Consider the following 14,109-nt stretch of genomic DNA (forward strand, 5'->3'; position numbering starts at 1 on the left):
AGGCCGATACATATTCTTCTACATATTTTTTGGTAAAAAAAAATCGCAATAAGCGATTATTGATTGGTTTGTGCAAAAGTTATAGCATTTATAAAATAGGGGATAGTTTTATGGCATTTTTATTAATAATTCTTTTTTAAAATGGTGCCGATCAGCAATTTTTATCGTGATGTGACATTATGGCGGACCCATCGGACATTTTTGACACATTTTTGGGACCATTGTCATTTATACACCAATCAGTGCTATACAAATGCACTGATTCCTGTGTAAATGACACTGGCAGTGAAGGGGTTAACCACTAAGTGGCAGTGTGGGGGTTAAGTGTGTCCTAGGGGCGTGTTTCTAACTGTGGGGGGCGTGGCTGTGTGTGACACGTCACTGATCTCTGCTCCGATCACAGAGAGCAGAGAACAGTGACACTGTCACTAGGCAGAACGGGGAGATGCGTGTTTACATTAGAATCTCCCCGTTCTTCCCGTGAGGCGATCGCGGGGATATCCCCATGCGTGGGTGCCTCTTAAAGGGCAACGTACAGGTATGTGATTCTGCCTGTACAAGCCCTTTTGCCGACGTATATCGGCGCGAGGCGGTCGGCAAGCGATTAACCACTTCAGCCCTGGGAGATTTTACCCCCTTAATGACCAGAGCATTTTTTGCGATTCGGCACCGTTTTAACTGACAATTGCGCGGCCGTGAGACGTTGTAAGCAAACAAAATTTACATCCTTTTTCCCCCCACAAATAGAGCTTTCTTTTGGTGGTATTTGATCAACCTCTGTGGTTTTATTTTTTGCACTATAAATAAAAAAAGACTGACAATTTTGCTATAATAAATATCCCCCAAAAATTTATATAAAAAAAACAAACTTCTTTCTCAGTTTAGGTCACTATGTATTCTTCTACATATTTTTGGTAAAAAAAAAAAATTAATAATTGCAATAAGTGTATATTGATTGATTTGTGCAAAAGTTATAGCGTCTACAAATTAAGGGATAGATTTATGGCATTTTTATTATTATTATTTTTATATTAGTGTGGTCAGCGATTTTTATCAGGACTGCGTCATTGCAGCAGTCAGATTGGACACTATTTTGGGATTACTGACATTTATACAGCAATCATAGCTAAAAATAGTCACCGAATACTGTGTAAATGTCACTGGCAGGGAAGGGGTTAAACACTAGGGGGCGATCAAGGGGTTAAATGTGTTCCCTCAGCGTGTTCTAACTATAGGAGGGATGTAAATAAAAGTTAATCTGTGCTCACCCAAATAATATAAAAATACCTAGAATAAAAAGGTGGGGAAAAAAATTACAAAAAACTGAGAACCTATGTGAATGCTGCTATCTCTTAAAATAATGAAATACTTAATTTGCACATAGATATAAACAGAAAAGAGATTTGCAAACTTAACGAAAACGGTTAAAAAATAAAATTAAAAAAATGGTATATAAATTCAATTATGTCACTTAACCATCAATAATTAGTGATAAACCAACTTTAATGTAAAATCACAAAAAATTGTGAAAAGATAATGTGATCAATTGCGTGAAATCGTAAAAAATTGTGGACATATAATGTGATTAATTGCGTAAAATCGCAAAAAATTGTGAACATATAATGGGAGTAAAAAATAAAGTGTTTGCACAAACATTACTTAGATTGTTTAGATTATTGAATCATAAAAAAGTCCAAACTAAAACAATTTAACAAATGTAGAAACAACAAAAGATAAATGCTGCTTTTCACACTCAGTGACACTTGATCAGATCTGGAGGGGAGACAAAAAACTGAGCCAGATGGCCTCTTACCAAATCTGGTGGACCCTAAATTATAAGGGTCAAACTCGCCTGATAACAGCCATACACTGAGGTGATTTTCAGCCAATCTGCTCCTAATGACCAATCAACAGCTCTCTCCCCCCATGCAGACAAGCGGAGATAATCATTCAAACTACTCCAGCAGCAGCAACAATCAGCTGGGATTTTTCAACCAAATCAGCTGGCAGAGGAAAGCGGCTTTCTCCCGAAGTGGATAGCAAGATGATTTAAACAAATATAACACTTGTTTTTTTGTCTTCACACACGGATTCCTCCAATAGATGTTATTCAATGATATGTTTGAAAATAGAAGAAGAGGAACTTCATGGTGCAATAAATCAGGGGGGTTTATTCCAAAAAATTCTTACATGCACGGCACAAAAATAAAACAGCATACAGCACTAGGTTTTCAGGCTATCAGCTGGTGCATGGTGACATCACGGGGTTCTCTCCAACACGTCTCCCTGTAATAAGCATCGACTGTAAAAGGAGAGATGCGCTAGCTACGACATGACAGAGATCACTGCTCCCGATGACAGGGAGCAGTAGATCTCTGTCATGTCACTAGGCAGAACAGGGAAATGTCTTGTTTAAATAGGCATTTCCCCATTCTGTCCCTCCTCGTCTCGATCGCGGGCCACAGGCTGACATCGTAGCCATGGGAACTGCGGGCCCGCTCCCGCTGCTGGTGTGCACGCGCCCGCTAGCCCAGGATTATGAAGGGACGTACGGGTACGCCCTTTTGTGCACCCGTGCCGTTCTGCCGACTTACATTGGCTTGCAGTGGTTGGGAAGCGATTAAAGTGTTACTAAACCCACAACAGTAAAATCAGTCTGTATATGCAGTAAAGCATGCTTGTTATAATGACTGTGGAACCTAAGGGGTTAATCCTCTGCATTGTGTAAAAAGGCTGTTTGATCCTGTCTTTTCTGATCCTCCCCTTCTTCCACTGTCCACAATCCATCTCCTGGTAGTGCAGAGCCTTAGACCCCTTTCACACTGGGGTGCTTTGCAGGCGCTACAGCGCTAAAAATAGCGCCTGCAAAGCGCCCTGAAACAGCCGCTGCTTTGTCTCCAATGTGAAAGCCACGAGGGCCTCATTTGCAGTCCCAGTGTGCTTTCACACTGGAGCGGTGCGCTGGCAGGACGGTAAAAAAAGTCCTGCTATCAGCATCTTTGGAGTAGTGAAGGAGTGGTGTGTATACCGCTCCTCCACCACTACTTCCCATTGAAATCAATGGGGCAGCGCAGCTATACCACTGGCAAAGCGCTTCTGCCGAGGTGCTTTGTGTTGGTTTTTAACCCTTTCTTGGCCACTAGCGGGGGTAAAACCACCCCGCTAGCAGCCGAATAGTGCCGCAAATCCAATGGTAAAGTGCCGCTAAAAATAGTGCCGCTTTACCGCCGACGCACCTCCTTCCCCAGTGTGAAAGGGGCCTTAGGGGCACTCTGTATATGCTCAGTTTGGTGTGTTTGGTCCAGACAGAGGGTCAGGGGTCTTGCAGCCTCATAGGACAGTCAGATGAGAATGAAAACAACTCCTCCAAGCTTTAACCTGTGCTCAGCTGGACACTGATAGAAGTCACAAGACTGCTATATAGTGCTGATGAGAAAAGGTATTTAGCAGTTTATATTTACAGTTCCATGCTCTGTTTACTGTGGGGGACCAGATATAGTGAATGCAGGGTCCTAGGTTTAGTATATCACTGTATCCAAGGTTAAACCTTTTTATTTCAGGATAAATTGTGCCTTCATTTAGTGAAACATGGTCCTGACTTTTCTTTTTTTTCTGTTTCAATATGTTTATTAGAAATTTGAATAAACAAAAATAAACAAGAAAATACAATCTGCTCCTTGAGCGCCCTCACAGGGGCTACAAAACACGAATACAAATCCAAAGGGCCAACCATCGCACTGTACATATAACAAAATATAAGTAGGGGATGGTATCGAGACTGGCTACAGTACCAAACAACTTGTCCCCTTGTCGTCTCTGGGGGGAAAGCCCTTCTCCCACTTCACCCTTCCATGGGGTGCAGCAGTATTTGTTAGCAATGAGAGAGATTATAAAGAAGAGTGAAAAGAGATAGGGAACAAAAGAAAGAAGGTTAGAGAGAAGAGAGGGGCGAGAAAGGAAGGGGGAAGCTCGGACGTGGACGCCTCGCTGAGGGGAGTCAGATCAAGCCCAGACATGCGGCTTGGAGCGCAGGGAACTCATAAGAGATCCACGGCTCCCAGATTTTTAGAAATTTAGCATGAGAATCATGTACAATACTGGACATGCGTTCTTGTAGCTAAAGTAGCATAGCAGTCATGCGTGTTTTAACCCCTTGGAAATCTACCCGTTGGGTCTTCCAGGCTTGGGCAATGGTCCACTTGGCCACTATAAAAAGATAGGTAGCCAGCTTCTGCTGAGGGCCTCGCAAACCAGGTATCGGACAATGGAGGAGAGCTAGCTTAGCATCCCTTTGGATCGTTAAGTGAAAGAGTGTCTGCAGCAAACCAAAAACCCTAGACCAGAACCCCACCAGCCTTGGGCAGGCCCACCATGTGTGCATAACATTACCCCGCTGCCCACAGTTGCGAAAGCATCTGTCAGTACTCCCAGGGAAAGCCTGGGCTGTGCGGGCTAGTACCCAGTACCATCGGAACAATACTTTGTATGCGGCCTCCAGGGTATTTGTGTTGAACGAGCATTTGGCTACCATTCTCCAGGCCTTGCTCCAGTCCTCTAAGTCTACTGGGGCCTGAAGGTCCTTTTCCCATTGAGCCATATAAGAGAGGAGTGCTGATGGCGGGTGTCCATTCAAGGATGCATAAATGGCTGAAATAAGGCCTGGGGACCCCGGAGCCTGTTGGCATGCATGCTCAAAAAAAGTTTTTTGGAATGGGTAGGTGGACGTGCGGCGCAGTGCTACAATCCAGTGCTTTAATTGGATGAAATGATAATGCCCGCTAGCCGGTGCCCCTTGTGTTTCCCGAATACCCTCCTAGGAGGGGAAGGAGCGTAAAGAAAGAAAATTTTGGACTCGTGGGTAGCCATGTGAGGGTCACCAGGAGAATGCTTGGGGCTCCTCCAGACTTGGGGGGAAAAGAGGGTTATGGGTGATGGGGAGCAGGGGTAGAAAGGGGGACATCAGATTGCCGGAAAAGCGAACTGAGTCCCAAACCTGCAGACCATGTAGCAGCATGGGACTCAGAGAGGGAGGGCGCAGGTTCCTGGGGAGCCAGAGTAGTGCCTGAAGTGAACATGGGTCACAGTCAGGCACCTAAAAGAGCACCCACAGAGGACCATCAGTGGTTGCATGAAGCATAGTCAGTGGGGAGATGTGGGCTGCTGTGTAGTATTTAGAGATATTGGGGACCCCTAAACCTCCCCGGAGCCTATGGGTAAAAAGGGTCGCTCTAGGTAACCTGGGGCGTTTGTGCGCCCATATAAATTGGAGGATCCTATTCTGCAGGAGTCAAAAGAAAAAAGGGGGTACTCGGACAGGCAATGTGCGAAAATAATAAAGGACTTTAGGCAGGACTTTTGCTGCCGAGATCCTGCCTACCCATGAGAGTGTGGGAAATTGCCAAGCCTGCATAAGGGTGGACACCATTCGCAACAGGGGATAGTAGTTGGCAGAGAAAAGGGAAGAATAAGATGGCGTTAGTTTGACACCTAAATAATCAATTGAGTGGGATGCCCAACGGTAGTGGAAATGGTCCTGGAGGCGCTGCACCAGTTCCAGAGGGAGGTTGACCGTTCAGCGCTTTGGTCTTGGAGGGGTTAATTTGAAGGCCCGAGAAGGCTGTAAACCGGTCCAATACTAGTTGCAGGTTGGACAGGGAGATGAGTGGGTCTGACAGAGTCAAAAGGGCGTCATCCGCAAAGAAATTCACTTTATATTGAGTGCCCGCGTAAGGGACTCCCGAAATGCCACCATTGGCTCTGATCGCCGCCGCCAGCGGCTCCAGTCCCTGTCTGGTAGCCCGAAGAATAGGGAAAGGGTCAGAGAGAAAGCCTGCATATTTTACTAACGCTGACGGTGCGGAATAGAGGGCCTGGATCCATTGCAGAAAATGTGGCACAAATCCCCATTTGGTTAAAACAAAATGAAGGTAGTCCCAGGAGAGCGAGTCAAACGCTTTATAAATATCCAGGTAAAGCAAAAGTCATGGGATTTTACACTGACGGAGTATATGAAGCAGATGGATAACCTTGTGGACATTGTCCCCTGCCTGACGACTGGGCACAAAGCCCACCTGATCCCTGTGAATGAGGGCCTGAAGGTATTTGTTGACTCGTGTGCTCAGAACTTTTCCCAGAACCTTCAGGTCAACATTCAGCAGGGAAATGGGACGAAAAGACTGCGGGTCCAGGGCTTCCTCGGGTGGCTTGGGGATCATAGAAATATGAGCTTTCAGCAAGTCTGGCGAGGGCCTCGCAACTTCCCGCCAGCAGTTGAAATAGGAAGTTAGGTGGGGCGTGAGCAGGGGTGCAAATGTCTTATAGTAGAGACCGGTAAAGCCGTCCGGGCCCGGGGCCTTGGATGGCTTAAGGAACTTTAGGGCTTGGGCGACCTCCAATTCAGTTATAGGAGCATTCAAATTATCCTGGGCCACCGAGGACAATGAAGGAAGACTAAATGATTGGAAGAAACTCTTGGCCTTGTGTCGGTCGAAGGCAGCTGGTCCACTATATAGAGATGAGAGGAAGGAGGCAAAGCCAGCCACTACCTTAGATGGATTTGACGTGAGCCCCCTCCTCTCACCTGTAGTCGAACCGGCCTGCTCGGGCGCCCCACTGAATTAAGTTTCCTAGCCAACATAGGACCAGGTTTGTTCGAGCAACTATAAAATGTATACTTGGACCAGCGCAGGGCCTTCTCCACCTGAGTAGAGGCGAGCAGGTCCAACTCAGTGGCCAAGTTATCATGGGTCTGTCTATGGGCTACCGTAGGACGTGCCTTCCACGTCGCATCTGCTTTTTCTAACAAGGAGGTCAATTCCTGTATCCGCTGCTCCCTGGCTCGCTTCGTACGGGAAGCGATCTGAATCAGATGTCCCCTGACCGTCGCCTTGTGGGCTTCCCACAAAGCAACTGGAGAATCGACCGATCCTATATTTTCCGTAAAATAAGTTTGGATATGTGTTTCTACCTGGGAGCATGTGGCTTGTGTACTCAGGAGGGATTCATTAATCCGCCAAAGATAGGCCGGGCAGGAGAATCCCGCCAAGGAGATTCCAAGAATCAAGGGGTCATGGTCAGACCATGGAGAGATGGAAATAATAATCTTATGTACCAACGGCAGGGAGCTAAGTTGCAGAAACACATGATCTATTCTACAAAAACTCTGGTGGGGGTTCGAGAAAAAGGTAAATTCCTGGGACAACGGGTGTTGCTCGTGCCACACGTTCACCACACCATATCATTGGAAAAGATCGCGCAGCACTTGTTCTTGAGAGGCATCATGGGACGGAGGCACTTCCCTGAGACTACGCCTATCCAGAGTGGAGTTAAAAACAGAGTTGGAGTCTTCCATCATAATCAGCAGGCCCTTTTGATGCCTGGTGATCACTTGAAACAAATGCGAAAAAAACCTCTGCTGAAATGAATTAGGAGCGTAGTATCCAACCAAAGTGACCTTCTGGTCCCACAGGGTGCCCTGCAAGATCAAATGTCTACCAGTAAGGTCTGCTATTTCCTTAGAACAGTTAAATTGGAGGTTACGCCGAAAGGCCATCAGCACCCCTCTATGCTTCTCAGAAGCGGAGGCCGTAAAGAACACTGGATAATGGGAGGACAAGAATTTGGGAGATGAGGATAGGGAGAACCTGGTTTCCTGCAAACACACTACATCAATTGATTGAGATTTTAAGTGACGGAAGACCTTTGACCTTTTAATGGGGGAATTGAACCCATTGATATTCTGCGAGAATATTTTCAACACATTCTGAGCCATCTGGGGGGGAAAGCAAGGTTCATATAATTATAGAGAGGCCGACTAGGCACGTACTTACCCTGATCCCAAGGCAGGGCAATCTGAGCCCAAGTAGGGGAAGGGAAGGGGGAAGAGTATAGAGAAGAAGAGAAAGAGAGCGAAGAGGAGACACAGAGTAGACAAGTAAAACACATAAACACCACACTTGGTGGGCATTGCATCCTGACTACAGGACACTAAGGGGGATGGCTCTACCACCAACCACAAGGCTTGTAAATAAGTCAAACATAACAGTATTAACAGCAATAATATTACCGCCCCTGCACAGGGCTATTAAAACTAGAACAAAAACAGGAGAGACGAGCTAGGCCCATGTCGCGGTACCTTCACGGGGTACCAGTGAACAGAACAAACAATGCAATTAAAGGCTTTCCCCAACCGGCGTCACCCTACAGGGAGCGCCCAAGGGGAGAATGCAACCTCGGTCCCCGATTGTGACTCCCACGCCGGAGCGCCGCCGGGCCACCGAGGGTCCAGAAAAAAAGGGAAGGACCCCGTAAGGCCCAGGGCCACAGTCCAGCGGGGAGCCACCAGCATGGATCATGACTCGCCCCCCCTAAGGGGAGGTAAACCCGAAATAAACCATGGCTTGACCCTGGCAAGGAAGGGAAGGAGGGAAGGAAGTGGAGGGATTGGAAAAAAAAAAGGGGGAAGGCAAGGGGAGGGGAGGGAGTTAAGAGGAGAGAAGGGGGAGGGGGGAAGGAGGGAGTAGGAGGGGGAAAAAGGAGGGGAAGAAGGAAAGGCAGGAAGGGGGGAGGAGAGGAGCAGGGTGTGGGGAGCGGGTTAATGGGAAGGGAAATGGAGAGGGAGTGGGGGGGAGGGGAGGGATTAGGGAGGGAAGGTAGGGTGGAAAGGGGGAAGGGGATTAGAGAACTATATAGTTCCCAGGGTCCAGTAACCAACCAGTATACTCAGAAAATTAAACATTATATATAGTAATCCCTGGTACAGGCCCCCAAGACTGCGCCTATCCCACTTGGGATATGGTCCCACTAAGCAAAAGAAAAAAAAAAATAGAAAAAAGAAAAATAGAAAAAATAAAAATAAAAAAGGGGGGTATGTCCCAAGATAAGGCCCCCGGGTTAACTGGGGGGCCTGGGCGAAACCAGGTAGTCTTAGTAGGGCTGGGTCCTCGGAAAAAGCTCAAGGTCCAAGAAGAAGGTTCTCAGAGGCCTTTAGAATGAATAAAAAATAAAAAGTAAAAAATAACAATAAAATTATGACTTTTCTTTTTTTTTTATATCTAAGGACAATTTGCCTAAAATCAAATAAGTTAAAAAAAAAATAAACATTTTTTAAATGTAGCTATATATTTTTTGACATTGTCATGACCCACCACCAAAAGAACCCAAAACAAAACTCTTCTACTCTTGTTGTAGTAGTGCACTGAAAATATTCTCTGAAATATTTAATTCATGTATTCATATGTTTTAAAATCTATTAAAATTTATATTTTTTCATATTTTCATTTGTTTTTGTGCTTAAAAAGTCCCATTGAAACTTTTTGAATTTATTCTGTATATTTAAAGGTATGTGGCGCTATAATTTTGCTTCAGTAATTCAGCTATTATAAAAATCTTTTCTTCTATAGTAAATAGAAGTGGACATGAGGGGCAACCTTGCCTGATGCCGTTAGTGGATGGCAATTGATGGGGAAGTGATCTATTGACCAAAATGTTATATTGTGGTTAAGATACATTTCTGAAACGTTGGACTCAGATGGAAGTGAGCAAGACAGACTTACAGGAAAGGCCATTCTTTAAAATCAAAAGCCTTTACTGTGTCCAGGGAGGCTATGGTGCATGATACAGAGATATGTTCAGAGAGCCGAGTAAACAATTAAGCAATATGTATATTATATATATACATATTATATATATATATATATATATATATATATATATATATAGCATAACATGTTTGTTTATCATGTATCAAGGATAGTATTAAAGGGTTCAACCTAGTTTTTTCCTTTATAGTCAGTATTTGACAAGAGAAACAGACCTATAAGATGTATGATCAATTGCATCTTTATCCTGTTTCAACAGGAGTACAAAAGTAGAATTATGCCCCTACGCACGATCGGAATTTCCGACAATAAATGTTCACTGTGAGCGTTTTGTTGGAAATTTCGACCCTGTGTAGGCTCCATCGGACATTTTTTGTCGTAATTTCCAACCAACAAAATGTGAGAGTTGGTTCTCAAATTTTCCGACAACAAAATCCGTTGTCTTGAAGTCCAATCGTGTGTACACAATTTCGATGCACAAAATTCCACGCTCGGAATCAAGCAGAAGAGCCGCACTGGCTATTGAACTTCCTTTTTTTAGTCCGATAGTATGTCTTGTATGTCACCGTGTTCTTGAGGTTCGGAATTTCCCACAACATTTGTGCGACCGTGTGTATGTAAGACAAGTTTCAGCCAACATCTGTCGGAAATAAATCTATGGTTTGGTTGTCGAAAATTCCAATTGTCTGTACGTGGCATTATAAATTGAATAAGGTCGTTTCCCTGTAGCAAAAGCCTATTTATATACCAGTTCTAGGGTAGCTACCATTAATTTTTGACATACTTTGAACAATATAGCCTGTTTAATGTCATCCACCAAAATTTCTTTACCTAATGTTTTATTAAAGTTTGAACCTGAGATATAGATAGTTGTGGAAATGTTACATCTTCCAGATATGATTGTATTTATCATTTTGGGATTTATTAAATGTAGATGTGTGCATATGCTGGCAAAATTCACAAAATCATTCTGATATTCCTTTATCATTTGGGACAAACAGAAGAAAAGTGTTAAAAAAGCCCTGTTTTCTAGTAATAGTTTTTTTTCTAATGTATCTTAATGCAGAATTGAACCAGAAGCTCTCCAGAGTTTGGAGTTATAAAAAAAAATGTATTCTGAAAACATGAAAGCTCGAAAAAACAAAATATTGCCTGGTTTAGGGGACTACAGTAAGACAAAAAAAAAACGTTGGTAAACTTACAGGGTAGATATTCCTTAACATACAAAAAAAAGGGGGGGCGTCCCCCCTTGTAAATCTACATAAAATTAGAATTTCTGTTCCAGATAAAAGATATTCCAAACGTGCTTGCATCCTTGATTCAAAAATCAAGCATATCCTGATGTAAATTATAGCTGGAACATAGATGTTGACAAAGTGCTCTTTTTTGGGGGGAAAAATTATTATTTTGTGTAAAAACAGAAGCAGGTTCTTAGCTATTTACTTTTCATATTTTTATTGAAGTGTGTTTTGCAAAGAATTCATTTTCTGCAAATACAACATTTCTGGCAGTTGTACAGTATCCAACAATAGTGAGTACTCCCCTCACATTTTTGTAAATATGTTATTATATCTTTTCATGTGACAACACTGAAGAAATTACACTTTGCTACAATGTAAAGTAGTGAGTGTACAGCTTGTATAACAGTGTAAATTTGCTGTCCCTTCAAAATAACTCAACACACAGCCATTAATGTCCAAACTGCTGGCAATAAAAGTGAGTACACCCCTAAGTGATAAATTGGGCCCAAAGTGTCAATATTTTGTGTGGCCACCATTCTTCTCCAGCACTGCCTTAACCCTCTTGGGCATGGAGTTCACCAGAGCTTTACAGGTGGCCACTGGAGTCCTCTTCCACTCCTCCATGATGACATCACGGAGCTGGTGGATGTTAGAGACTTTGCGCTCCTCCACCTTCCTTTCGAGGATGCCCCACAGATGCTCAATAGGATTTAGGTCTGGCGACAGGCTTGGCCAGTCCATCACCTTTACCCTCAGCTTCTTTAGCAAAACAGTGGGCATTTTTGGTGGTGCGTTTGGGGTCGTTATCATACTGCACTGCGGTCCAGTCTCCTTGGTCACATCACAAGAAACTATCTCCTGCGTTCCTGTTTAAAGACTGGCTTTGCTGACATCCCTTCTGGCTCCAGTTCCTGCTTGCTGTTCCACTACATTGATCCCTGACTTCTAGCTTTGCTGATTATCCATTCCAGTTACTGAACTTTGGCTATGTTTTGACTATGTTTATTCTTTTTACTTTTATTATTAAACAAGTGTGATTTAACTGTACTTCTGTCTGATTTCATAGTTTCTAAAAAATTCCCAAAGACAACTTCTGGATATGAGCACTCAACTTCTTTGGTCAACCAAGGCGAGACCTGTTCTGAGTGTAACCTGTCCTCTTAAACTGCTGTATGGTCTTGGCCATTGTGCTGCAGCTCAGTTTCAGGGTCTTTGCAATCTTTTTTATAGCCTATGCCATCTTTATGTAGAGCAAAAATTATTTTTTTCAGATTCTCAGAGAGTTCTTTGGGATGAGGTTTCATGTTGATCTTCCAGTGACCAGTATGAGAGAGTGAGAGTGATAACACCAAATGTAACACATCTGCTCCCCAGTCACACCTGACACTGTGTAACACTAATGAGTCACATGACCCTGGGGACACCGGGGAGGGAAAATTGCTAATTGGGCCCAGTTTGGACATTTTCACTTAGGGGTGTACTCACTTTTGTTGTCAGCGGTTTAGACCTTAATGGCTTGTGTTGAGTTATTTTGAGGGGACAGCAAACTTGAGTTATTTTGAGGGACAAAGTGTACATACTACTTTACATTGTAGCAAAGTGTAATTTCTTCGGTGTTGTCACATGAAAAGATATAATAAAATATTTACAAAAATGTGAGGGTGTACTTACTTTTGTGAGATACTGTATATACAGATTACCATTTCCCCGATCTATGCCAGTGTTTGGAAAAATATATTCTTGTTACTCCTGACAACAAATCAGATTTTTTTGCAAAATGGAATAATGATAGCAAAAAAAAAAAAAAAAAACTGCTTGCTTATGGAATTAATTGTATGTCTATGAAACAACTGTTCTAGCTTAAGACCCTATAATAAAACTTTCCTTAAATCTTGATGTGATCAGTTAGGAAACTCAAGGAATTACTTTAATCAAGAATGCTGGAAGGATATGTTGAAAGCAAAGAAATTTTGTTTTTACAGATTCAGTTTTGTCTGAAGAAGAATCGAGCCTTTCAAGGTCTTCAGGACAAGACTCAACTGGAGCTTTGTCAGTATGTCATATATCAAGCGTAAGTTTATTACATAATTTCTGGCTCCTCTGGCAGCCAGTGATCTTCTCTGCTGTCTGATGTTCTGAGTTATGGACGGCCCTAGTGTCATCATATACAGTGTAGGATTGCTGGTCTTGCATTGTACATGCTGATGTCAGAGAGTTGTGACAAGTTGGGCAGTGAAGAAAAGTGGCTTGGGGGACTGGACTTACAGCATGAAGAAAGCCTTCAGAAGTAAGGTATAAGATAAGTGCAAATGTGAAGTTTTTTTAAAGACTTAAAGTGGTAAAGAATTATCCTGCTGGCTGAATATAAAAATGCAAAATATGTTTTAAACGTATTTGTGGTCCTGGTCAAAAGTAAATATATTTAATTTTTTTTTTTATAAAACTACATATTTATAGTCTTTCTGAAAACGTGGGTTTGTTGATCCAAAGTAATAGACAAAATATTATTTTTAATTACTATATGTATATAGATGACATTTTGTATTTTGCTGTGCCTTTAATGAAAATTTTGCTTCGCTACTTGGGCCTATAGAGTTTGTGAACTGACAGTTCGGGGCAGACTGGACTGGATGGCAGTGTTTGCCCTCTGTGCTGGTGTTCTACTGGAGGAACAGGGTAGAGACTCATTTACCCTTACAGACATTTGTCAAAGTGGCACCTGGAGTTACTGACAGCTACTGGTTACTGCAAATAGACCCACAATCACAGTGCCTGGCATGAGGAAGTCCTCCATCAGTTTCATCCTGAGATGTTACATGACCTATGCCTTGCATGACAGCCACAAAAGAAGTCAGTAATGGAGGACTCCCCTCCAACAACAAGCAACCGTCAATAACTATGGGTGCCAATTTAGGACCTGCGTTGATGGACTTTTGTTTGGTTTGCATCTAAATGGATTTTGCACTCTTATGCCGCATACACGCGATCGGAATTCCGGACAGAGAAAGACCGATGAGAGCTTTTCATCGAAAAATGCGACCGTGTATATGCTCCATCGGAATTTAACTCTCCGAATTCCCGACAGCCAAAAATTGATAGCACGTTCTCAATTTTCCCGATGGAAATTCCGATTGTGTGTATGCAATTCCAACATGCCAAAAATCACGCATGCTCAGATTCATCTACGAGACAGAAGCTATTGGCTAGTGGCTTTTGAACTTCCTTTTTCTAGTCCCGTCGTACGTGTTGTACGTCACCGCGTTCTAAAC

General features: G+C 43.2%; 1 protein-coding gene across 1 annotated transcript in view; it reads left to right on the plus strand.

Annotated features, from left to right (window-relative positions):
* Positions 1–14,109, plus strand: part of LOC143975254 (cyclic nucleotide-binding domain-containing protein 2-like) — a 142,525-nt gene that overhangs the window by 12,010 nt on the left and 116,406 nt on the right. The window contains exon 5 of the mRNA XM_077477463.1: positions 12,823–12,911. Coding sequence (XP_077333589.1) covers positions 12,823–12,911 — 89 coding nt within the window. The remainder of the gene's footprint in view (positions 1–12,822; positions 12,912–14,109) is intronic.

The sequence above is a fragment of the Lithobates pipiens genome, unplaced genomic scaffold (genome assembly GCF_037356315.1).
Source record: "Lithobates pipiens isolate NorthernLeopardFrog02 unplaced genomic scaffold, aLitPip1_a1.2 Scaffold_13, whole genome shotgun sequence".
Classification (NCBI taxonomy): domain Eukaryota; kingdom Metazoa; phylum Chordata; class Amphibia; order Anura; family Ranidae; genus Lithobates; species Lithobates pipiens.